Source organism: Oreochromis niloticus, linkage group LG14, assembly GCF_001858045.2.
Source record: "Oreochromis niloticus isolate F11D_XX linkage group LG14, O_niloticus_UMD_NMBU, whole genome shotgun sequence".
NCBI lineage: Eukaryota > Metazoa > Chordata > Actinopteri > Cichliformes > Cichlidae > Oreochromis > Oreochromis niloticus.
The window spans coordinates 333,089-354,799 of NC_031979.2; the positions used below are offsets into that span (position 1 = coordinate 333,089).

Sequence of the window (21,711 nt, forward strand, 5' to 3'; positions counted from 1 at the left end):
GGTAATGTTAATATAATATGGACAATATTATAGTATTGTCAGATTATATATATATATATATATATATATATATATATATATATGTATATGAGCTTGAACTCTGGGTCAAAGATGCAAGTTGCAGTTATTTATATTTCCTATCACCTTAAATCTTCACTCAAAGACAAGTATCTCTGACAGTGTATATACAGATGTATTATATATAAGAGACAAACATTGTTCTTTCAATATGTTGGCATTACTAAATTTGGCTCAATGCTTATATATATGTGTTTAAAGAAAATGTACGAGCTGTGATAACTGTTTCTGATAGAATGAAGAGCAGACTGATATATGAAATATTCCTTTATTGGGTGAGAAAATCAGAGCATGTCATAACTGCTTTAAGTCATACAGAATAGATATCAGAGCCTTAAACAGGCCGACTTCTGCTAAATGGGTCAAACTGGGCAGAAAGTCTACAAACACATAACATCCTTATAGAATATGATGTAACACTATAGATCAACTTACCTCAGAATATATAAAGCATATAAACAATTACAGCAATATGATGCAACAAACACAGCAGTGCTACTAATCCAAAATACTCAAAGCTTCATAGAACTGAAACAAACATTTATTTTTAGCTCCATTCTGCTGCTGATACATACTTTAGGTTTCTGAATATTAAACTTGTTGCTGCCTTTCATAGTGTGTAACTTGAAGGCCCTGAGTACTTTCTCCCACACTGAAAACACTGGGATGATAACATTATTTGAACATTACCTAATAAGACTGATTCAGGACAGACAATTAGTTATGTTAAACTTTCCTAGCAGTCCTTCACAAACAGGGAACAGTCTGTCTATTCTCTCCATCTGTCAGCTGCTGCTGGCTCTTCCTCCTCCTCTTCCTCACACACTGCTGAGTTTGTCCTGGTGGATCATCAGGGGTGCAAAGCCTCACAGATGATGTGCAGCAGTGGGTCCCTCAGTCTGTCCTCACTCTGGACACTTGCAGTTGTCACACATGGAAATCAAATGTGTGATAAGCTGCAGGATTCAAACACAAGTGTAACTTATAAACACATGTTCATACTTTTATTCCACAATCAGAGAGAAAGAAACAGAGAGAGAGTGCAGGACAGACAGACAGGTGACAGTCTCAGGTGTACACACTGCTACAAAACAGCACAAGAGAAGGAGGATTTAGTGTTTGTGTTATTACGAGTGCTAAACAAGAAGAGTTCCCAGATGGTCCAGTGGACACATGTGTGACTCCTGTGATTAAAGCATCTTTCTTTCAGCTTAACGAGTGAACCGTCAGCTCGTTCAAACACACGTTAAAGTCCGTTTGGTTCGACACCACCGAACAGAGGCAGCAATATAACATAGCTAACATTAACAGTGCAGTGAATCCTGCTTGTGCCGTCATATTCAGGACTGCAAACCGAGCAGCATCACTGACTTTCAGCTTGTTGTGTTTGTGGATATATGACTGACTTTAATTATCCATAAAATCATCACATTCTCTGTAAGATTAAGGTCGACTATATATATATTTAGAAGTAGAGGCTTTAAAACCAAGTTTACGCTGAAAGTACAAACATCACTAATGTCACATAACTTTCCCGACATGTGGCCAACAGTAATGTTTTAATGTTCTTAAACATTCGCACATAAATAAGTGACATAATATTCAGTACTTACTTTTGACAGTTCACTCTTCGGCCGCTCCCTTCTGCCGTATTTTGCGGCAAAATTATCCACACCCACCGCCGCGCTATGGATTGTGGGATATATGGGGCCACGAAGCGTGCACCGGACCACGCTTGATATTTGGGGAAATCGAGGGCGCATTTGGAGTATGCATTTGAAGTGCACTTTGAATTGGGACAGCCGTCGTCGCGTGGCGGTGACGTACTCGCACTTGAAACGCGTACTTCAATTGGGACACAGCCTATTATCGCCTCCGAAGCCTTGGAGCCTGCCCCAATCGATACGTCATTGCTCGCAATACAGGAAGTAAACAAACCAGACCGAGGAGTTGACGCCGAGAAGCTCACGAGACCTCTCACTGAGTGCTGGACGGCTCGTGCAGGGTGCAGGTCTGTTTGAGCTCGCCTCGCGCTGTAGTTCGTTGAATGCATTTATGAGCAGGCGTCGCGCGCTCCTGGAGTAACGTGTCTTTGGAACAGGTTGGTATCTGCGTGCTGCAGCTCTCTGACAAATACAGCGCGGTATCTTCATTTCAGCATCTTTACAAAACAGCAGCACCGATGCCACTCATATTTCCAGCTACCTCTCAGCCCGTCTCTGCTGCTGTTACTGACGGAGGAAGCAGATAAAGGGCAGACATTAATCTTGACATCTTGCTCCGCTACTGTCACAGCCTGTCGGACGCACACCATCATGAAACAAATGACATTTAAATGGTCACATTTCTGAGCGGAGTTCGGTCTCAGCACGACAGTTAATGCCTTTTGGCTAACGCTAGTACCACCGTTAGCAGACGGAGCTTATTATAAACGATAAATACACATAAATGACCGTAGCCTAGCTACACCGGGTTAGCTAGTGAAGCATGTAAACGTTCATTTACTACCGAAGCACGGTACAACCAACGTTAGCTTTTAGCATACACGCGCTGGCTCAGCAAATAAGTGCCAGTTACGCATTTTATAACACTTCTTCTGTTTGCTGTCAATACGTGATAAGCATCTTGGATAATATGTTTGTGTTACACATTCATTCCTTTTACTTCAACTTAATCCCACTCTGCTTGCACTCAGCTTCTCGTCCTGTTTCCGATGTTACACTCAGTTATTATTGTTTTGGTTCTTTAAGGAGTGATGGTACCCGGCAGGCCTGATCTTCACTTCTCCAGTTGAGGCCATTGAGACAGTAACCCCTGCAGCATTATGGCTGAGGTGTGGGGACAGAGGAGTTTGCTGGGCGTCGGTGTGGTGTTGGCCTGGCTTGTGCTGTTCCACCTGCTGGTCAACATCTGGCTGCTGTGTGTCTTCACTAGCCTGCTCTTGGTGCTCGGGGGCTGGCTCGGTTCACAGACTGTTCTGGAGTCCAACAGTGTGATTCACCTGGAGAGGTTTATCACCTGGGAGCAAGTAAGTCTATAATTAATGATGGTTTACTATGAGGTGCCGTAAGGGACGTTATTACTGAAACGCTCTCACACACACTACTGAAACGCTCTCACACACACAACTGAAACGCTCTCACACACACAACTGAAACGCTCTCACACACACAACTGAAACGCTCTCACACACACTACTGAAATGTTAGCTCTCACACACACAACTGAAACGCTCTCACACACACAACTGAAACGCTCTCACACACACAACTGAAATGTTAGCTCTCACACACACTACTGAAACACTCTCACACACACAACTGAAATGTGAGCTCTCACACACACAACTGAAACGCTCTCACACACACAACTGAAATGTGAGCTCTCACACACACAACTGAAACGCTCTCACACACACAACTGAAACGCTCTCACACACACTACTGAAACGCTCTCACACACACAACTGAAATGTGAGCTCTCACACACACAACTGAAACGCTCTCACACACACAACTGAAACGCTCTCACACACACTACTGAAATGTGAGCTCTCACACACACAACTGAAACGCTCTCACACACACAACTGAAATGTGAGCTCTCACACACACAACTGAAACGCTCTCACACACACAACTGAAACACTCTCACACACACAACTGAAATGTGAGCTCTCACACACACAACTGAAACGCTCTCACACACACTACTGAAACGCTCTCACACACACAACTGAAATGTTAGCTCTCACACACACTACTGAAACGCTCTCACACACACTACTGAAACGCTCTCACACACACAACTGAAATGTTAGCTCTCACACACACAACTGAAACGCTCTCACACACACTACTGAAAGGCTCTCACACACACAACTGAAATGTTAGCTCTCACACACACTACTGAAACGCTCTCACACACACTACTGAAACGCTCTCACACACACTACTGAAACGCTCTCACACACACTACTGAAATGTTAGCTTTCACACACACAACTGAAACGCTCTCACACACACAACTGAAACGCTCTCACACACACTACTGAAATGTTAGCTTTCACACACACAACTGAAACGCTCTCACACACACACAACTGAAACGCTCTCACACACACTACTGAAATGTTAGCTTTCACACACACTACTGAAACGCTCTCACACACACAACTGAAACGCTCTCACACACACAACTGAAACGCTCTCACACACACTACTGAAACGCTCTCACACACACAACTGAAACGCTCTCACACACACAACTGAAAGGCTCTCACACACACAACTGAAATGTTAGCTCTCACACACACAACTGAAACGCTCTCACACACACAACTGAAACGCTCTCACACACACTACTGAAACACTCTCACACACACAACTGAAATGTTAGCTCTCACACACACAACTGAAACGCTCTCACACACACTACTGAAACGCTCTCACACACACTACTGAAGCGCTCTCACACACACTACTGAAATGTTAGCTCTCACACACACTACTGAAACGCTCTCACACACACTACTGAAACGCTCTCACACACACAACTGAAATGTTAGCTCTCACACACACTACTGAAACGCTCTCACACACACAACTGAAATGTTAGCTCTCACACACACAACTGAAACGCTCTCACACACACTACTGAAATGTTAGCTCTCACACACACTACTGAAACGCTCTCACACACACTACTGAAATGTTAGCTCTCACACACACAACTGAAACGCTCTCACACACACTACTGAAACGCTCTCACACACACAACTGAAATGTTAGCTCTCACACACACTACTGAAATGTTAGCTCTCACACACACTACTGAAACGCTCTCACACACACAACTGAAATGTTAGCTCTCACACACACTACTGAAACGCTCTCACACACACTACTGAAACGCTCTCACACACACAACTGAAACGCTCTCACACACACTACTGAAATGTTAGCTCTCACACACACTACTGAAACGCTCTCACACACACAACTGAAATGTTAGCTCTCACACACACTACTGAAACGCTCTCACACACACTACTGAAACGCTCTCACACACACTACTGAAACGCTCTCACACACACTACTGAAACGCTCTCACACACACAACTGAAATGTTAGCTCTCACACACACTACTGAAACGCTCTCACACACACAACTGAAACGCTCTCACACACACTACTGAAATGTTAGCTCTCACACACACTACTGAAACGCTCTCACACACACAACTGAAATGTTAGCTCTCACACACACTACTGAAACGCTCTCACACACACTACTGAAATGTTAGCTCTCACACACACTACTGAAACGCTCTCACACACACAACTGAAACGCTCTCACACACACTACTGAAACGCTCTCACACACACAACTGAAACGCTCTCACACACACTACTGAAACGCTCTCACACACACACAACTGAAACGCTCTCACACACACTACTGAAATGTTAGCTTTCACACACACTACTGAAACGCTCTCACACACACTACTGAAACACTCTCACACACACAACTGAAATGTTAGCTCTCACACACACTACTGGAACGCTCTCACACACACTACTGAAACGCTCTCACACACACTACTGAAATGTTAGCTCTCACACACACTACTGAAATGTTAGCTGTCACACACACAACTGAAACGCTGTCACACACACTACTGAAACGCTCTCACACACACACACACACACACAACTGAAACGCTTTCACACACACAACTGAAACGCTTTCACACACACTACTGAAACGCTCTCACACACTACTGAAATGTTAGCTTTCACACACACTACTGAAACGCTCTCACACACACAACTGAAACGCTCTCACACACACAACTGAAACGCTCTCACACACACTACTGAAACGCTCTCACACACACAACTGAAATGTTAGCTCTCACACACACTACTGAAACGCTCTCACACACACTACTGAAATGTTAGCTCTCACACACACAACTGAAATGTTAGCTCTCACACACACTACTGAAACGCTCTCACACACACTACTGAAATGTTAGCTCTCACACACACAACTGAAACGCTCTCTCACACACACAACTGAAATGCTCTCACACACACACAACTGAAATGCACTCACGCACTCCACTGAAACCAGAGGCATTTCCGCTGAACAGGAAGTTGTTTCCTGACGAGTAAATTGATGGAAAAAGTGGTATATTTCAAAACACTACAAGGATGTCTACTCAACAACCTGCTAGTACAGCGGTCACCAACCTTTTTTGCGCCACGTACCATTTATGGCCGACAATAATTTCACGGACTGGACTTTAAGTTGTCTTGGATAAATACAGTAAAATAAAACCAGTACCGCTACCAAAAAAAGAAGATTTATTCATAACACACGGGAAAAGACCCAGGGAAACAGAGTTAACAATATAAACGATATAAAAATAAAAAAACAATAAATACCCTGAAAACCATAAATTTCAAACTCAAGCCTCAACTCTTGCGACCCAGTACCAAACGACTCACAGACCGGCACTGGTCCAGGACCTGGGGGTTGGGGACGGCTGTGCTTGTAGCCTAAGTGAAGCAGCCGCATTACTTAACAATATTTTAGCTTCCTTGAATCAAGGAATGGATTCAAGGTGCAACAGGGAATTCGTTAAGTATGTCCTGTTTCCCCTAAGCTTTTTATATTGGCAACTCAGTTGTTAACACTATTAATCAAAAATTCTAACGACATACAAGGAATATCAATTTTTAATAAAGACTTCAAAATAAGTCAATTCGCAGATGATACATCTATTTTTTTTGAAAGATAAATACGTGGTAGAGAAAACTAAATTTTCTCTAAAGCTTCTCGTTTATCTCTCAGTATCAAAAAATGTGAACTACTCCCGATTCATACAAGCTCTGACTCCTCAATAGCTTTGGTTAGAGTTGAATCTAAAGTTAAATATATAGGGCTGATAATAATATCTAAAAAACCCAATTAGCAGAGAAGACACTAATATTTCTAACTGTATCATGGAGATGAAGAAATCACTTAGCCACTGGTTAACCAGAGACCTCGCTATTTTTAGCAGAAACATCCTATCTAAAGCTGAAGGCATCTCCAAATTGATTTATCCTTGTCACTCTCTATATATCTCCTCTAAAAACATTAATAAGGCTAACACAGTTGTTTTCGAATTTTTGTGGAGGAATAAAACCCATTACATTGAAACATCTCAGCTTGTGAAGGAATACAATAAAGGTGGTATCAAAACTCCAGAATTAGAATTTATGGTTGGCACCCTTAGAATTAAATGGTTAAAATCTGAGATAATGAGATATACCCACAACTTCTCCCCATAATTAAACCTTATGGAATCATAGGGTAATAACTGAAACGCCTTCCTATTCAACTGAAATGCCTTGGTTTTTCAGTAGTGTGTGTGAGAGCGTTTCAGTAGTATGTGTGTGTGAGAGGTAAAGTTTCAGTAGTGTGTGTGTGTGTGAGAGCGTTTCAGTAGTGTGTGTGTGTGTGTGTGTGTGTGTGTGTGTGTGAGAGCGTTTCAGTAATAATGTCCCTTACGGCACCTCATAGTTTACGGCTTGATTTTTTTTAAATATATATGGATGTGATTATAAACAGTTTGGGCTAAGATAACCATAGACTCCTCTCATTCTCACTCATTATGGTATTATTAATTTTCAGATTCCAAATTCTGAGAAGGATGAAAATGATCTGGACCAGGAGATCCACAACACAGTGAAGAAAATCATCAGAGACTTTGTTACCTCCTGGTACTCCACCGTGTCCTCTGAGAGTGCTTTTGAAACAGAGATTGAAGAAGCCATGATCTCCATGGCCGCGAGGCTGAAACTGCGAGCAAGAACAGCTGACAGGAAGGTGCTGAGCTTTAAAGGCTCCTGAGCAGGGAGCTTTCACAAGGTCTAACACTGTGCTTGCAAGAATTTTCTGTAGTTAATATGAAGGGCAGGCAAACAACAAGTACTTGAAGAACAAGTGTTTGTATTAACCTGCTTACAGTTGTTGTTGTTCTGGATGAGGAGCACTTGTAAATCTGTATTAAAATCTGTAAAGACATTTCCCAAAGTCTTGGATGGTTAAAACCATCTATTAAAATAATGTCTACAGTAATTGTTCCACCAGTGTTGATAAGTGTTAGTAAACAAGACTGTAGCTGGGTAAATATTTAAAAAGGTGTGACCCATTACCACAGGTCATGTGACTGTTGAGTTCTTTGAAGATGGACTCAGACAGGTTTTTTTAGGAACCAGAAATGCACAGACCAAATGAAATGAATATATATTGTCCTCTGAGATTTAAACCAGGACCTGTTAGGACCCAGTGTCCTGCTGACAGTGCTGGCAGTAGCTTATACTCATATTCCAGGTTTAAGGTTAACTCTGCACGATTAATACCTTTTATTGGCATTGTTGTAGCGCCTTGAAGACTGGACTTTTGACTCATAGGGGTTATTTAACAGTCGCTGACTTCAACATTTGAAAATTTGGGCATTTTTATTGATAGTACGTTATTGTAACAAAATGTTTACGACAGAAAATAAGAGAAACCGCAGTAGTTCCCTTTATGTAACAGCTCAGACTCTGAGAACCGTGAGCTCTATAAGAAGCACTGTGACACATTGGCAGCAGGGTCCTGTGAGTTCTGATTTAGACTTCAGGTAGTTCAAATCCTCACATGAAGTATTTCAGCACATCGACCAACAGCTCAGCACCGGTCTATGGTATTCACCACAGAGTTGCTCTAACCCTGTCTTCTGCCTATTCGATCTTTGTCAGTGTCACTTTGGTCATTTTTCTTACATCCAGCATAAAACAGAACGGACTGTTTAAATGTGCCATCTTACAAGATGATCAGTAGTATTTGCTGCACGAGGGGTCACACCGTTATTAGTGTATGTTATTTTATATTTGACCATTAACAGCAACGTTCACAGGAATTATTAAAAGATTTCTTTGCTTGTAAAGAAACTAAATTAACATGCAGAATTAAAAACGGAGAATCAGAGAATTTCTCTAATGGGTCGTGTAAATGTGTGAATTCTGCAGGAACTGACCCAGAGGGTCCTCGATCTGTTCAGCTGCCATCTGCAGGACTACATCAAAGCCAAGGAGCTGGTGACCGAGCAGCAGGTGTCTCTGAGAGCAAATCGAAGCAGCGAGAACGAGCAGCTGTGGAAGGCTTATTCCAGCATCAGCACCCCTCACCTCGCCGTGACCAGTGAAACAGTGGAAATCAACTATGTTAGAGCAGTCACAGACTTGCTGCTGCATGTTTTAGTGCCTTCACCTCACTTGGAAACGCGCACTGGACGGTTTGTGGTTGGAGAGCTGATAACCTGTAATGTCCTGTTGCCTCTCGTTGCCAAACTGTCTGACCCTGACTGGTTAAACCTTCTCATACTTAAAATATTTGTCAGCCAACCGCCAGAGACAACAGAATCACCAAATTCATCCCCGCTGCTACCCTCTCCACCTAACGACCCAGAGGTCGCTCCAACATTGCAGACAGCACATGTTCCTCAAAAGAACAGCGACGTTCCTCTGCAGAGAGCGGAGGCTGAAAAGATCAATCACACAGAGACTGCCACGCCCACGCCCGCAGCCTATGATGTGCCCGACTCTGCGGAGGCAGACTTTCCACAATACAGCGCCGAAGAAGATGAAACTGTTCGACCCTTTTTAAGGCGTTACACAAGAGGAAGCAAGTCAAACCCATTTTACCAGGAAAATGACTCTGACCCGGATTCTCCTTTGGCTGATTTTAAACGCAGTTCCAGTGATTCTTTGGTCATGATCGGACAAGATGATGGTCTGGATGACAGTAGGAAAGATTGCGCCACATCTGTCGAGACCAACGACGGGTTGGATTTGGAGGATGTTTGCCACAGTCCAGTGGATGGCCAACCCAAATTCGTGCTGAGTTCAGAATCGGAGGAGCAGACTAATGGCTGTGTCCTGCCATCGCTCAGCACAGCAGAGGGGGGCTCCAGTATCAGCAGGCTTCATTCCTTGGAGAGAGAAGGAATCGCCAACAGAGGCCTTCTTATGGGCGCAGAGCAGACTGGGGTAGTGAATCCCAATGAGCTGAGTGTTGTCAGTACATTGCAGTGCTGTTCCTCTGTTCCCACGTTCAGTTTTGAGCCCCTCAGCAGCCCCGAGGGACCCGTCATCATCCAAAACCTCCGCATCACTGGAACCATCACGGCTAAGGAGCACCGAGGCACCGGCTCGCACCCCTACACACTTTACACCATCAAAGTAAGGACAATGTGTTTGTGACTTTGATACGATTGGGGTCTGGGATGCGGGGCCTCCCTGCTGCTGTGGAACCGGTGGTGGTCTGCTTGTCTCCACCCCGGGAGAAAGGGTTACATCTCCTGGGTCTAGGTGCAATTTCCCCCTCTGGGGGCGAGGGTATAAAGTGTTTTTGGGGAGTGTGATTGTGTGTACTGTGTCCATTTGTCTGTCTTTACGTTGGGTGAGTGCTGTGTATTTGCATATGTGTGCATGAGGGTGGGAATGCACGTTTGTGTCTGCGTGTACCTGTTCGTCTGTGTCTATATGTCAGGTCGGGTCTCAGACTCCGCCTCTCTGGGAACATTCTAGGCCCTCCAAAGTATAGAGGCCTATCTCCCCCCATCACACGCCCTGCCGGTGGCTGATGCCCTCAGGCGTCGGTGCGTTGGTGGTTCTTGGTGTCCGGGGCTGGGCGCTCAGGTATGTACCGGCTCACTCCCGGTGGCTGCTTGGCGGGGCCCGGCGCCCTTGGCTCGGTCGGGCCTATTCTGGGGTTGGGGGGCCCTCAGGCCTCCAGCCTCTGGGCCTGGGGCTCGGTTCACTCTGGCACAGCTGGCTGCCGGCAGAGCCCGCGGCACGTCACTGCAGCCCCCTCTGGCTTCTGCTCCGTGGCTGCTGAGTGACCCCACGTCTGGGGCTTTCCTCAGCTCTTCTCAGGGGGGTGGCACAGATGCCCCTCCGATGGTCCTCCCTGGGCTCTCGCACTCTGGGGTCTTTGGATGTCTGGGGCCTGGATCTCCTCCATGCCTGCTTCATGCCCTGGGGGGAGGGGGCTATGGCTCCCTACACCATCTAGCAGATCAACAACATTCAATATTTAGCATTTACTGTTATTTACTGTTAGCTAGGTTAATGCGATGGTGCTGTGTTTATTATGTTGCTCTTTTTTTGCTTGTTCTCCCTTTTTGTTTTTTTTTCCTCAACAGGTGATCCAGGAGATATTTTTTCTTTTTAAAGTGCCCTTTCTCACTGTCCCCCTTCCCCTCTGTTTTTCTTTTCCTTCATCTTTCTTTCTCCCTTTCCTATCCCCCAGTCATGTCTGTCCCATCTGTAACAACTGAAAATAAAAAAATAAAAATAAATAATAATTAAAAACAAAAACAAAAAACAGGGTCACAAACTTCATATTTTCCTGCACTGACTGATGGGATAGCAAATACAGTCACAAACATTTGGCCTGTACTGGTGCATTACTTACTATCACTGGGATATCAGTGAAGCCTTACAGTTTGTTTTTTATGTTTACAGTATGAGACAGCAATGGCTTGTGAGAACCAGGCAAGCATCCAGGCAGGCTTTGAGGATGCAGAAATCGTACAGACGGGCTGTGAGAATCCATCTTCTGCTCAGTCTGTAGCCTATCACATGGTCAACAGACGCTACAGCGAGTTCCTCAATCTGCAAACACGACTGGAAGAAAAAACAGAACTGAGGAAACTCGTCAAAGGTACAGAAGACGCGTCAAGTTTTATATTTTACTCGACATTTGAAAAGCAGTGTTGCATTAGACCAGGGGTCGGCAACCCGCGGCTCCGGAGCCGCATGCGGCTCTTTAGTCCTTATAGTGCGGCTCCGCGTGGTTTGGGAAAATAGAAGTATTTCGCTGAAGTGCATTTTATTTGTGTTTAGTTCTTTTTTTTAACTTGTAGTTCTAAATTGGAAGATTATTGTGATTTTGAAATATAAAAATAAAATTATATCTTATTCTTTTTTTCGTCGCTCAAAATAAGCGTCACACTCGCGGAAGCCGGTGTACCCGCCGAAACGCCGTGCATTTATCGAGACTTTCAACCCCAGATAGGCCAATTATGGATCTTCGGATCCACATTATGTCGGCAGCTGTTCTCCACCGTGAACTATGTTAAAAACAAACACCGCTCCCGCCTCACAGATGACAGCTTACAGTCCTGCATGAAGATGAAAGCCCCGATTTGCAGACGCTGTGTGCAGAGGTTCGGGACCAGAAGTCTCATTGTAAACACATCACGGCAGACCCGACGATGTTTCCATGAACACGCTTTTCAGCATCTCTTTATTGACCACTTTTCACACACGGTTGCTGTACGCATACAGCCGGCTGTAGCTTTTCAGCTCACAGCCCGACAACACAACAGCAGAGAGAGCACAGACTTTGGTGATTGCGGGTGCTGCTCAGGTGCGTCCGACTCCCATGCAGCAGCACTGCAGACCACGCCCCGCCACACACATTAACAAGGTAAAATAGATATTTAGGCAGAATTTTGCAAATATCTATTTTTTTTAGCGGCATAGAGCTTTTTTTTCAATTACTTTTTAAAAGTCAAAAGCCTTGACCTGAAAAGGGTGGCGGCTCACAACAGTTTTTGTTTGCTACATGGATCATTTTAGTTCAGCTGGGTGTCTTTGCTTTTGTTATATTTCTTTAAGAGTTCAAAATGTGTTAATTACATAAATAAAATGTAATTTTCTCTGTAGCACTTCATGGATTTCATAAGCAACACACCTTAGTTTCTCTGTGGATTCTTTTAAAAAGCAGTTAAAAACGTTTCTGTTCAAACAAGCCTTTTGTTGATCTACGTATTTTATATTCTTTACATTATTTACATTTGATCTTTTACATTGTGTATAATGTCTATTGATTGTATTGTTTATTTTAATATTTGTGTACAGCGCTTTGTGACTGCCTGTCTGTGAAAAGCGCTTAATAAATAAACTTTACTTACTTACTTTAGTTGTTCACAAAAAGCACAAAGGTAAAAAACAATATATACAGTGTTATCTTCATTTTAGATTTCAAAAAGTATTTGCGGCTCCCAGTGTTTTCTTTTGTGTGGAAACCGGGTCCAAGTGGCTCTTTGGGTGTTAAAGGTTGCAGACCCCTGCATTAGACCTTTGAGAAACTTAGAGAGTTTGTTTATTTGAGTCTGACTCATCTGATCTTTTTCCAGGCGTGAAAGGTCCAAAGAAAATATTTCCAGACATGCCGTTTGGAAACATGGACAGTGACAAGATAGAAGCCAGGAAGGGCCTCCTGGAGAGCTTTCTAAAAGTCGGTGAAAAACTTTTCTGTATTCCACTTGTGTTGTTTGTTGGCCTGCTGCTACATTTCTGGTGGCTTCTTTTGTTTCAACCTTTTCAGCAACTGTGCGCCATCCCTGAAATAGCCAACAGTGAGGAGATGCAGGAATTTCTCGCTCTCAATACAGATGCCAGGATCGCCTTTGTCAAGAAACCTTTCATTGTGTCACGCATAGACAAGGTGAATATTTCATTCTAACACGAGTGAGTGACACATGAGTGTTTATATGGAAGAAATAACCTGCACTGGTTTGACAGTTTGTGATGCCTCGTGGCAGCTGTTGTTGGGATTTGGTGCTCGATAAATAAACCTGAATAAATGGAATTAATACAGCTCATACGTGTTTACTCGTGCAGATTGTGGTGAATGCCATTGTCGACACCCTGAAGACGGCGTTTCCTCGCTCAGAGCCTCAGAGCCCCACAGAGGATAATGACACTGAGGTGGATGGAGGCAAAATAGGTGCCGATAAGAAGACCAGGTGAGACACACATGCAGGCTTTTTGCAGTCTTCTTACTCTTGACTTGCTTTTTAACCCGTCTCAGTGAAGCACGCTCCTTCCTGCACCTCCTGCGTCTATCTTGTGATCATCTCACCATCAGAGCTAGCTAACAGCAATGCTGTGAGGACTGACTTTTATGTTTTTTTAGAGTAGCTGCTGCACAAGAGTTTGAGCAGGTCATCCACGAGTCAGAAGGTCAGCGGTTTGAGTCAGGTTAGGTCACAGAAGTCAAACGTATTTTTTAATTTTTGTGCTCCAGGTGCTGAATGTTTGTTTTTCTTACAGATGCAACATTTAGCGATACACTGTGCATTTCTATTTGTACTTTTATGACGTCTTTCCCAACCCGTCCTGCCTGTCCTGCCTTAGACATTGTCATACTGTATACCACCTGTATAATGTAAAAACTGAAATAACAGCAGTAGAAATGGAGAAACAAACAGATCAACTCTGAACAAGGGGAGCCTTGGAGGTCTTGGAAAAGCAAAATGTGTTTGGCACCACAGTTATGATCTGAGTGCACTGTGTGTGTGTCACCAGTGCATTCAGCTCATAAATCTGACTGCAGTTCTTACTGAACTTTTACTGACACACACTGATGCAGAGCTGTTGTTCCCGACAATGAAATCAACCCAGACTTAAGCTGGGAACACTGAAGAGGCCCTCCATGGTTTCAAAGCTGAGTGAGACGCCTGTTCAATAGTATGGATCTTTACTGGTTTAACACATCACTTGTCTTTGTAGTGGGGATGATTGCGGTACATGACGGTTATTACTGTGTAATAAAAATCAGGCTTGTTTTAAGTCAGGTTCAATAATTGCTTGAGTTGTTTTCAGTCATGTTTATTGATGTGTGTTTTGTTTGTTTCAGATCTCGTCTGAAGTTCTCCAGTAAAAACGTTCCCTGTATGAATGGCTCAGACATGAGACCTCCAGTTCTGTTCAGTATGGAGCAGACCAGCACAGTAAGCAACTTCCATCACAGCTCGGGTGCACGCTTTTTAAATGATGCAAAAGCTCAAACTATGGAGCTTCTTTTGTGCCTTTATGAGTGAATCAACCAGACTAAGTTAACAATGAATTAAAATATGACTCTACATGTTTTGTAAATGCAGACCTTCTGTTTGCTGATGATAAGAATATTGTATAGCGGACCAAGAAACTCAAAGAAGTCCGGTCGCTTTTCTTTCCAAAGGACAACTTTTTGCAACTTTCTGCCTTGAAGCAGATGGCCTCTGGCAGCAGTAGACCAAAGGGCTGCCACTCCTGTCAGCTAAGGAAACAAGGTCATAATTCATATGGGCTCACCAAAACTGGACAACAGAAGGGCGAAAACAACATTTCTACTGTGGCATTCAGATAGTCGGGGCTAAGTTCGATTCAACAGTTCAGGCTCGTGGTGATGGTTTAACCGTGTGGGCTTTTTTTTTTTAGAGGCATACCTTCGGCCTCTTACTGCCAACTGAGCTGACCCTGTCTGTGCCTTTATGTCGATAGTGTGTCAATGGCTGCCCCCTGCAGGCTAATACAAAATGTGTCACAAAGCTCAAATCATCTCAAAGTCAGTTCCTTAACATGACAGTGAGTTCACTGTGGTCTCCACAGTCTCCAGGAGAGGAGGAACAGGAGATTTACACCTGAAAACCCTCCCTGAGCCTGGTTCTGCCGGAGGTTTCTTCCTGTTAAAAGGGAGTTTTTCCTTCCCACTGTCGCCAAAGTGCTTGCTCATAGGGGGTCATATGATTGTTGGGTTTTCTCTGTATTTATTATTGTAGGGTCCTCCTTACAATATAAAGCGCCTTGAGGCAACTGTTGTTGTGATTTGGCGCTGTATAAATAAAATTGAATTGAATAGCTGCAACCACTATGTGACTCCATCATGTCAGCATGGACCAATCTCTGAGCAATGTTTCTGTCAACCTGCTGAATCTGTGCCATGAAGAACTGAGACAGTTCTGAAGGAAAATGGGATCCAGCCCCTTTGCTTTCACTGAATGTTATTAAGTGCAAACCTTTTCTTTTGAACTGTATTATAGAGGACCGTACCAAGCTGATTAAAGTTTAAATAACTATTAAAAAAGACTCTGTTCTGTGATTCCAGATGTTGAATGGGATGTCTCTGGGATATTTGCAAGCCTTTATCAATGAACAGGAGAAACAGACCATGAAGGATGAGACAGAGAGAGGGACCTGTGCAGGATTAAGAGAATTTGGAGGCCATCTGGATCTCAGGAAGAGTTGGGAACATGGTAAGGACATGGGCTAATATTGGCTTCACATTGGTTTATGAATGTTTCAGTGCTGCGTGTGAATTTAAACCAATCAAGTAAATACTCAATAAGACTATTGAATAAAATAAAACTGGCCATCATCACCCTCAGTCACACCCAACAGCTAACACAGCAGCACAGTTCCAGCAGTTCTGTAATCTGTATGTTTTTGAGGGTTTTTGTTTAAACTACTGCAGAAATCATCATGTGGCCTTTGGCTGATGTCACTGCAGTAAGATGGATAAACTTAAACGGAAAAGTTAAAAGCCAGTGTTGGATCTCGAATCACCATTATCACAACTATCATCATGTCTGTGTGTGTGTGTGTGTGTGTGTGTGTGTGTGTGTGTGTGTGTGAGAGTCATGCTGGCTTGTCTGCTTTCGTTTTCCTTCGTGTCTGACTAGCTCACTGACTCATTAAGTCACTACCACTTTCCATTCAGTATCTGTCTGTGATTACAGCTGGGAATTCTGTTCCATATTCCAGTCACTGCTCCAATGCATCAGACCATATGTTCATATTTTGGCAAACTGACATGCTGCTGTGGATACAAAGAGTGAGGCAGCAAAGCAAGAATTAGATGTGAAACCTAGCTTTGTGTTTGAAATGAAACGTCCTGCTTCAGACGTTCTCACAGAAGCCATTATATTTTGTAGACTAAACAGACGTGTATATGAACACAAATGGGTGTTGGTCTTTAACTTGTCATGGGAGGATGGCAGTGGGTGCCTTGGGGGGGCATTTATGGGGAATTCTGAACCGTGGGCTTCACGTGTCCTTTCCCCTGCACTGTCTGTCCAGGCAGCTCCCTCACCAGCACCAGACAGAGCATTTCCTGCTGTGTGAAAGCAAAGCTCCTTCCTCTGTGAGATTAGACACTTATGAATGGGTTTAATGTAAATATTTATGAGTGCACTGCATGTCTAGAAAACAGGAAACTACAGTCTATTACTACATTAGGTCTAAAACCGGCATCTGTGGCAGAGATCCCGGCTGCTGCCCAGGTTGGGCGTTCCTAATCTGTATTAACCATCATTGATGGTTGGTCAGTCACTAGTTAATCTTTAATCAACAGTTGTTGTGCTGCTAAGAAATGATAAAAGATAATTTATTGGCACAAACAGGTATTTCTGGATGTCTTGGTATACACAGGTGTGAGGGAAATATCCTCGTTCCATCAGTTTCCTCTGAGTTTTCAGGCTCATTGAGTCCTCGAATATGATCTGTTCATAGCAGAGATTGTATAAAAAGTTGGATGCCATGATGTCTCCCTGAAGTGTGTCAGAAATGTTAAGACATTCAGACCAAACCCAAAACATTAACTCTTATCTACCTTTAACTCTTATCACAAAGGACTTGTTGCATCATGCAGTGCTCCATCATTATAAAGAATTACCACAGGAAAAACCGAGGCCCTTCCCTTCTTATGCTTGATGCTGTAATGAGACATTTAGTGTTTAATAAATCAGTTTTTCACAGTCAGCCAGCGAAGTGTGAAACTATCAGACTCTAGTTTCTTCTTGTTTCTATAAGAGAGGATGAAGTACATCATAAACTGCTTTAAATATTGTATTGGTATGATGGACAGGCACATGTCTGCTAACAAGTGCTAAGTAACAGAATAATATAATGCTAGAATTTCATCCAAACTGAAGCACAAATTTCATTAACAATTGTTCCAAAAAGTATCAAACATGATAGCGGACCAGCTAGGCGGCTAGCCAAGGTGAGGCCAAACAGACAGCCATCAACTACAACTGTTGGTGTTACTACAACTGTCAGTAAGAGCTGCCACACCCCTACTTGAACATTAACGTACATGTTTTGCTTCTGTTTTGCTGGTTTGTTTCAATTTTAGTTACAACTTCAGACCCAAAATTGGGAAACTGTAAAAATGTAAATAAAAAGAATGCAGTGATTAGTAAACCCATATTTTATTCACAACAGAACATAGAAAACATGTTTAAATGGAGAAAATGTTAATGGATCTTAACAAAGTTCCAAGTAGAGCTTCAACGTGCAACAAGTAGAAATTGGAGTGAGACAAAACATTATTTTGAGCATGCAGTTTACCGAAAACAACACTTAAACTGAAACAGGCTGTTTTGTGTGGATTCACTGTCATTATCTGTCAGGTAGTCAAACTGTCATGATGCTCTGATGGCAAAGGCAAAACAACGTTCCCTTTTTGAACGTGGTCGGGTTGTTGAGCTGCATAAGCAGGGTCTCTCACAGCTGCTGAGGTGGGACGCAGTAAGACAGTCATTTGGAATTTCTTAAATGATCCTGAGGGTTATGGAACAAAGAAGTCAAGTGGGAGACCCAAAAAGCTTCATCAGCACTGAGCTGGAGGATCCAGTTGGCTCTCTGTCAAGACACTGGACGATCCTCGACCCAAATGAAGGTCGTTACTGGTGCCGACTGCAGCCCCATAACCATCAGACGGCATCTGAGACTGAAGGGCTGCAAAAACAAAACACGTCTTCAAAGGCCTCGTCTCCTTGAACGCCACAGAACTGACCGTTTGGACTTTGCTACGGAGCACCAAACATTGGACACTCAAAGGTGGAAGGTGTTAGCCTACATCAGCTCATGGCTCAGTTTATACTGTTCTACACAAACACTTGACAAATCTTATCTGGGTCATGCTGTGCATGCTTTATCCTCTACCCAGCTGCTGTGCAAATGCAAGCTGCTTTGCAACCCACCTGTCGTCACTCCACCTCATGTCTTCTGCTGCCAGTGATGGATGCTGTTATGTGCTGGCTTGCCATGTATTGCACATGGAAGGTCAAGGTGACCCTTAACAGAGCCCTGGCTCCATTACTGCAGATGGGATTCTTCACTCTGGTCTTCCTGATCGAAAGTTCATACATGTGACAGCCAGTAAATGTGTATGCATTGTTGTAGTTGATGTGGCTTTTCTGCAGTGAGTTTTGCCAATATTACAAACATTTTGTTAGTTACAGCAGAGTATTTAGTACCGAGGCGTGTGTTTGACCTTTAGGTCAGCTTCTGTTGTTTTCTGAATCAGATTTTACTCTTATGTTTAAAATTCAATGCAAAAATCATTTAGAGGCAAAGCTGAGTGAGAAACCTGTTGCTGAGGCATGGTAGCATTTGAGTCCAGCCACATGAGGGCACTATTGATAAACATATGAAAAGGAGCATTGGTATGCTCTTCAGATCTACACTGCATCAGTTATACAAAAGTATGGGGCCAGCCCTCATTTCTTTATATTTAGCTGGGAAAATGTGAAATAGGTGCAGCGATTTAGTGAAAGACGAGCAAACATTAAAGGAAATACAGTATATAAGGAAAAATAGACTGTATTATTCTAATGAGCTTGAAAGTCAATATTGGGTGTGACCACCTTTATTCTTCAGCACAGCCTGCACTCTTACAAGCTGTCCTGTGACTCCTTAGTCACAAGCAGGAGCAGCTCTCCAGGCTTCTTGAAGGACACTCAAAGCTCTTCTTTGGTTGGTGGCCTCCTTTTGTCCTGTTCTCTGTGAATATGCTCAGAGAACAGAGAGGTCTGGACTCTGGGGAAAGCAGTCCATGACTGATAGTATTTAATTGTGTGTTTTTGTTGTGTCTGGGATCGTTGCTGTACAGAAAATTGAACCAGTTTGTGAACAGACACTTTCCAGATGGTATTACCAGGTGCATCAGTCTGATGGTACTTTTATTGCTTTAAATGAGAATCTGGCTCAAAACTTTTGCACAGTTCTGTATATTGAATGTGTCACCGAAAACAGATTCTATTACGTTAATACATGTATGTCTTTCTACGCCATGCTGAGTTAACAGTCATGTGATCTTTAGCTGTACCACAGTAATAATGTGGCTGGATGTATTTATGCATTTATTTCTTTTGTTTGTTCCTTTTTCAAAGGCATCAGCTTTGAATCTGAGATGGCGCTGGCTGAGGTGGCTCTGAACATCCTGTGTTTACTGATGAAGGAGCAGTGGAGCTGGCTGTGCATGGAAAACATCCAGAAGACCATCAGACTTGTGTTTGGGACCCTTATTAACAGGTGACCAGTTTTTTAACAGTGGTGAAAGTCAACATACATAGAAGAGGATAGATTTACATTCATGCATAAAAGGAATAAAAGCATGTTAATGGTTGGCAAAGTTGTGCAGTCCACCACTGTGGTACAGGCTGTTCCTACCTACACGACTCAGTTTTTATTATACCAAATGTAATACATTTCAAAGTAGTGACTGAAAAGCTGCAGCACACACAGACAGTACACGGGCAGTGACTGAGTAGACTGAGATGTTAGCCTTTGTGAACACTGTGATAGAATCGGTTTACACGCAGTAACTACAACATTTTAATAACATGTTGTTGACATAAAGTTGACGTTCAGTTCAGACCTGTCGCAGCACTTGCACATTCAGCCTCATTCTGGATGGCGTCTGCATTACTGATGGTGCTCCAGGTAAATTAACAAAACAGCCACTTTCATGCTAACAGAGTATAACGACGCAGCAGCACGGTGACTGAGTGGTTAGCACTGTTGTCTCACAGCAAACCATGTTTTTAACTGCGTATATGTTTCATAGTTTGGAGGTTTGGAGTCTGTCTGAGCTGTCATTTGACAGGAGGTGCGAGACATCCTGCAGAGGTCATAGTCCATTACAGGGCAGGATGAGTTAAATCACACAGCAGCTTTAGCTATATATTAAATGTATAAAAATATAACCCACCCATTGTGTTAATGAATAAAATAGGGGCGTAAAAACAGCCAAAATGTGGGAAGAACAAACATCTGAAGTACCTGTTACATTACTGTGGTGTGAATCTATCACAATAATATGCATTTACATTTAAATCTGTCTTTCTTTTTTGCACTGTAGTGGGTTAAATTCAGTTCAATTCAATTTTATTTATATAGCGCCAAATCACAACAACAGTCATGATTTGGCGTAAATGTCATAGCTCAGGTGTTCTAGCACTTTCTAGTGGATCCACATCCTTCCAGGTCTGCTGTAGAGTTTGCCTTTGGTTTTCCTGATGACCATATGCAAGCGCTGGAACGACTTCACCCTACAGTCTGGTACACGTTGAGTACGGTTGTCATCACTGCACCAATCTGTCTCTGGCCCCCTCGTCCATCTTACCCCGCATGTAATCAAGCCTCAAAGCCCCTCTCTTAGGGAACCAGCTTACTCCAAACCAGACCTGGGCAACGCACCAGAATTTCTTCATCTTCTTAATTACAATGATGTTTATTCGTGTAACATTCCAGAGACTAAACCTCACTTAGATGCTGTACATGTTGTGCTTTTGGCACCTGAGAGCTACTTAGTGCAGCTAAAACACTTCATTGGTGCTGAAGCATCACTGAGCTCATTTCTCACTCTCTTCACCAGCAGCAACGTTTTGAAACAGCCCAGAATGACTTTCCAAGTAAATCTGGCCGATGCTGCTGCAACCTGAGGTGCTTTTTACAAGGCTTTCAGCTA

The 21,711-nt window shown here is 43.2% G+C and overlaps 1 protein-coding gene across 2 annotated transcripts in view; it reads left to right on the forward strand.

Moving 5' to 3' along the window:
* The first annotated feature begins 1,938 nt into the window (after nucleotides 1-1,938).
* The window catches only part of snx19b (sorting nexin 19b), a 50,030-nt gene continuing 30,257 nt past the window's right edge, over nucleotides 1,939-21,711 (forward strand). Inside the window, exons 1-11 of one of the 2 annotated variants that reach the window (XM_005462423.4) lie at nucleotides 1,939-2,089; nucleotides 2,829-3,106; nucleotides 7,768-7,962; nucleotides 9,150-10,361; nucleotides 11,649-11,847; nucleotides 13,328-13,428; nucleotides 13,519-13,638; nucleotides 13,815-13,939; nucleotides 14,833-14,926; nucleotides 16,063-16,210; nucleotides 20,132-20,273. In XM_005462423.4, coding sequence (XP_005462480.1) covers nucleotides 2,903-3,106; nucleotides 7,768-7,962; nucleotides 9,150-10,361; nucleotides 11,649-11,847; nucleotides 13,328-13,428; nucleotides 13,519-13,638; nucleotides 13,815-13,939; nucleotides 14,833-14,926; nucleotides 16,063-16,210; nucleotides 20,132-20,273 — 2,540 coding nt within the window. In that variant the 5' untranslated portion in view covers nucleotides 1,939-2,089; nucleotides 2,829-2,902. Of the gene's footprint in view, nucleotides 2,180-2,828; nucleotides 3,107-7,767; nucleotides 7,963-9,149; nucleotides 10,362-11,648; nucleotides 11,848-13,327; nucleotides 13,429-13,518; nucleotides 13,639-13,814; nucleotides 13,940-14,832; nucleotides 14,927-16,062; nucleotides 16,211-20,131; nucleotides 20,274-21,711 lie in introns of both variants that reach the window. The other variant, XM_005462422.4, reaches the window with a different exon arrangement.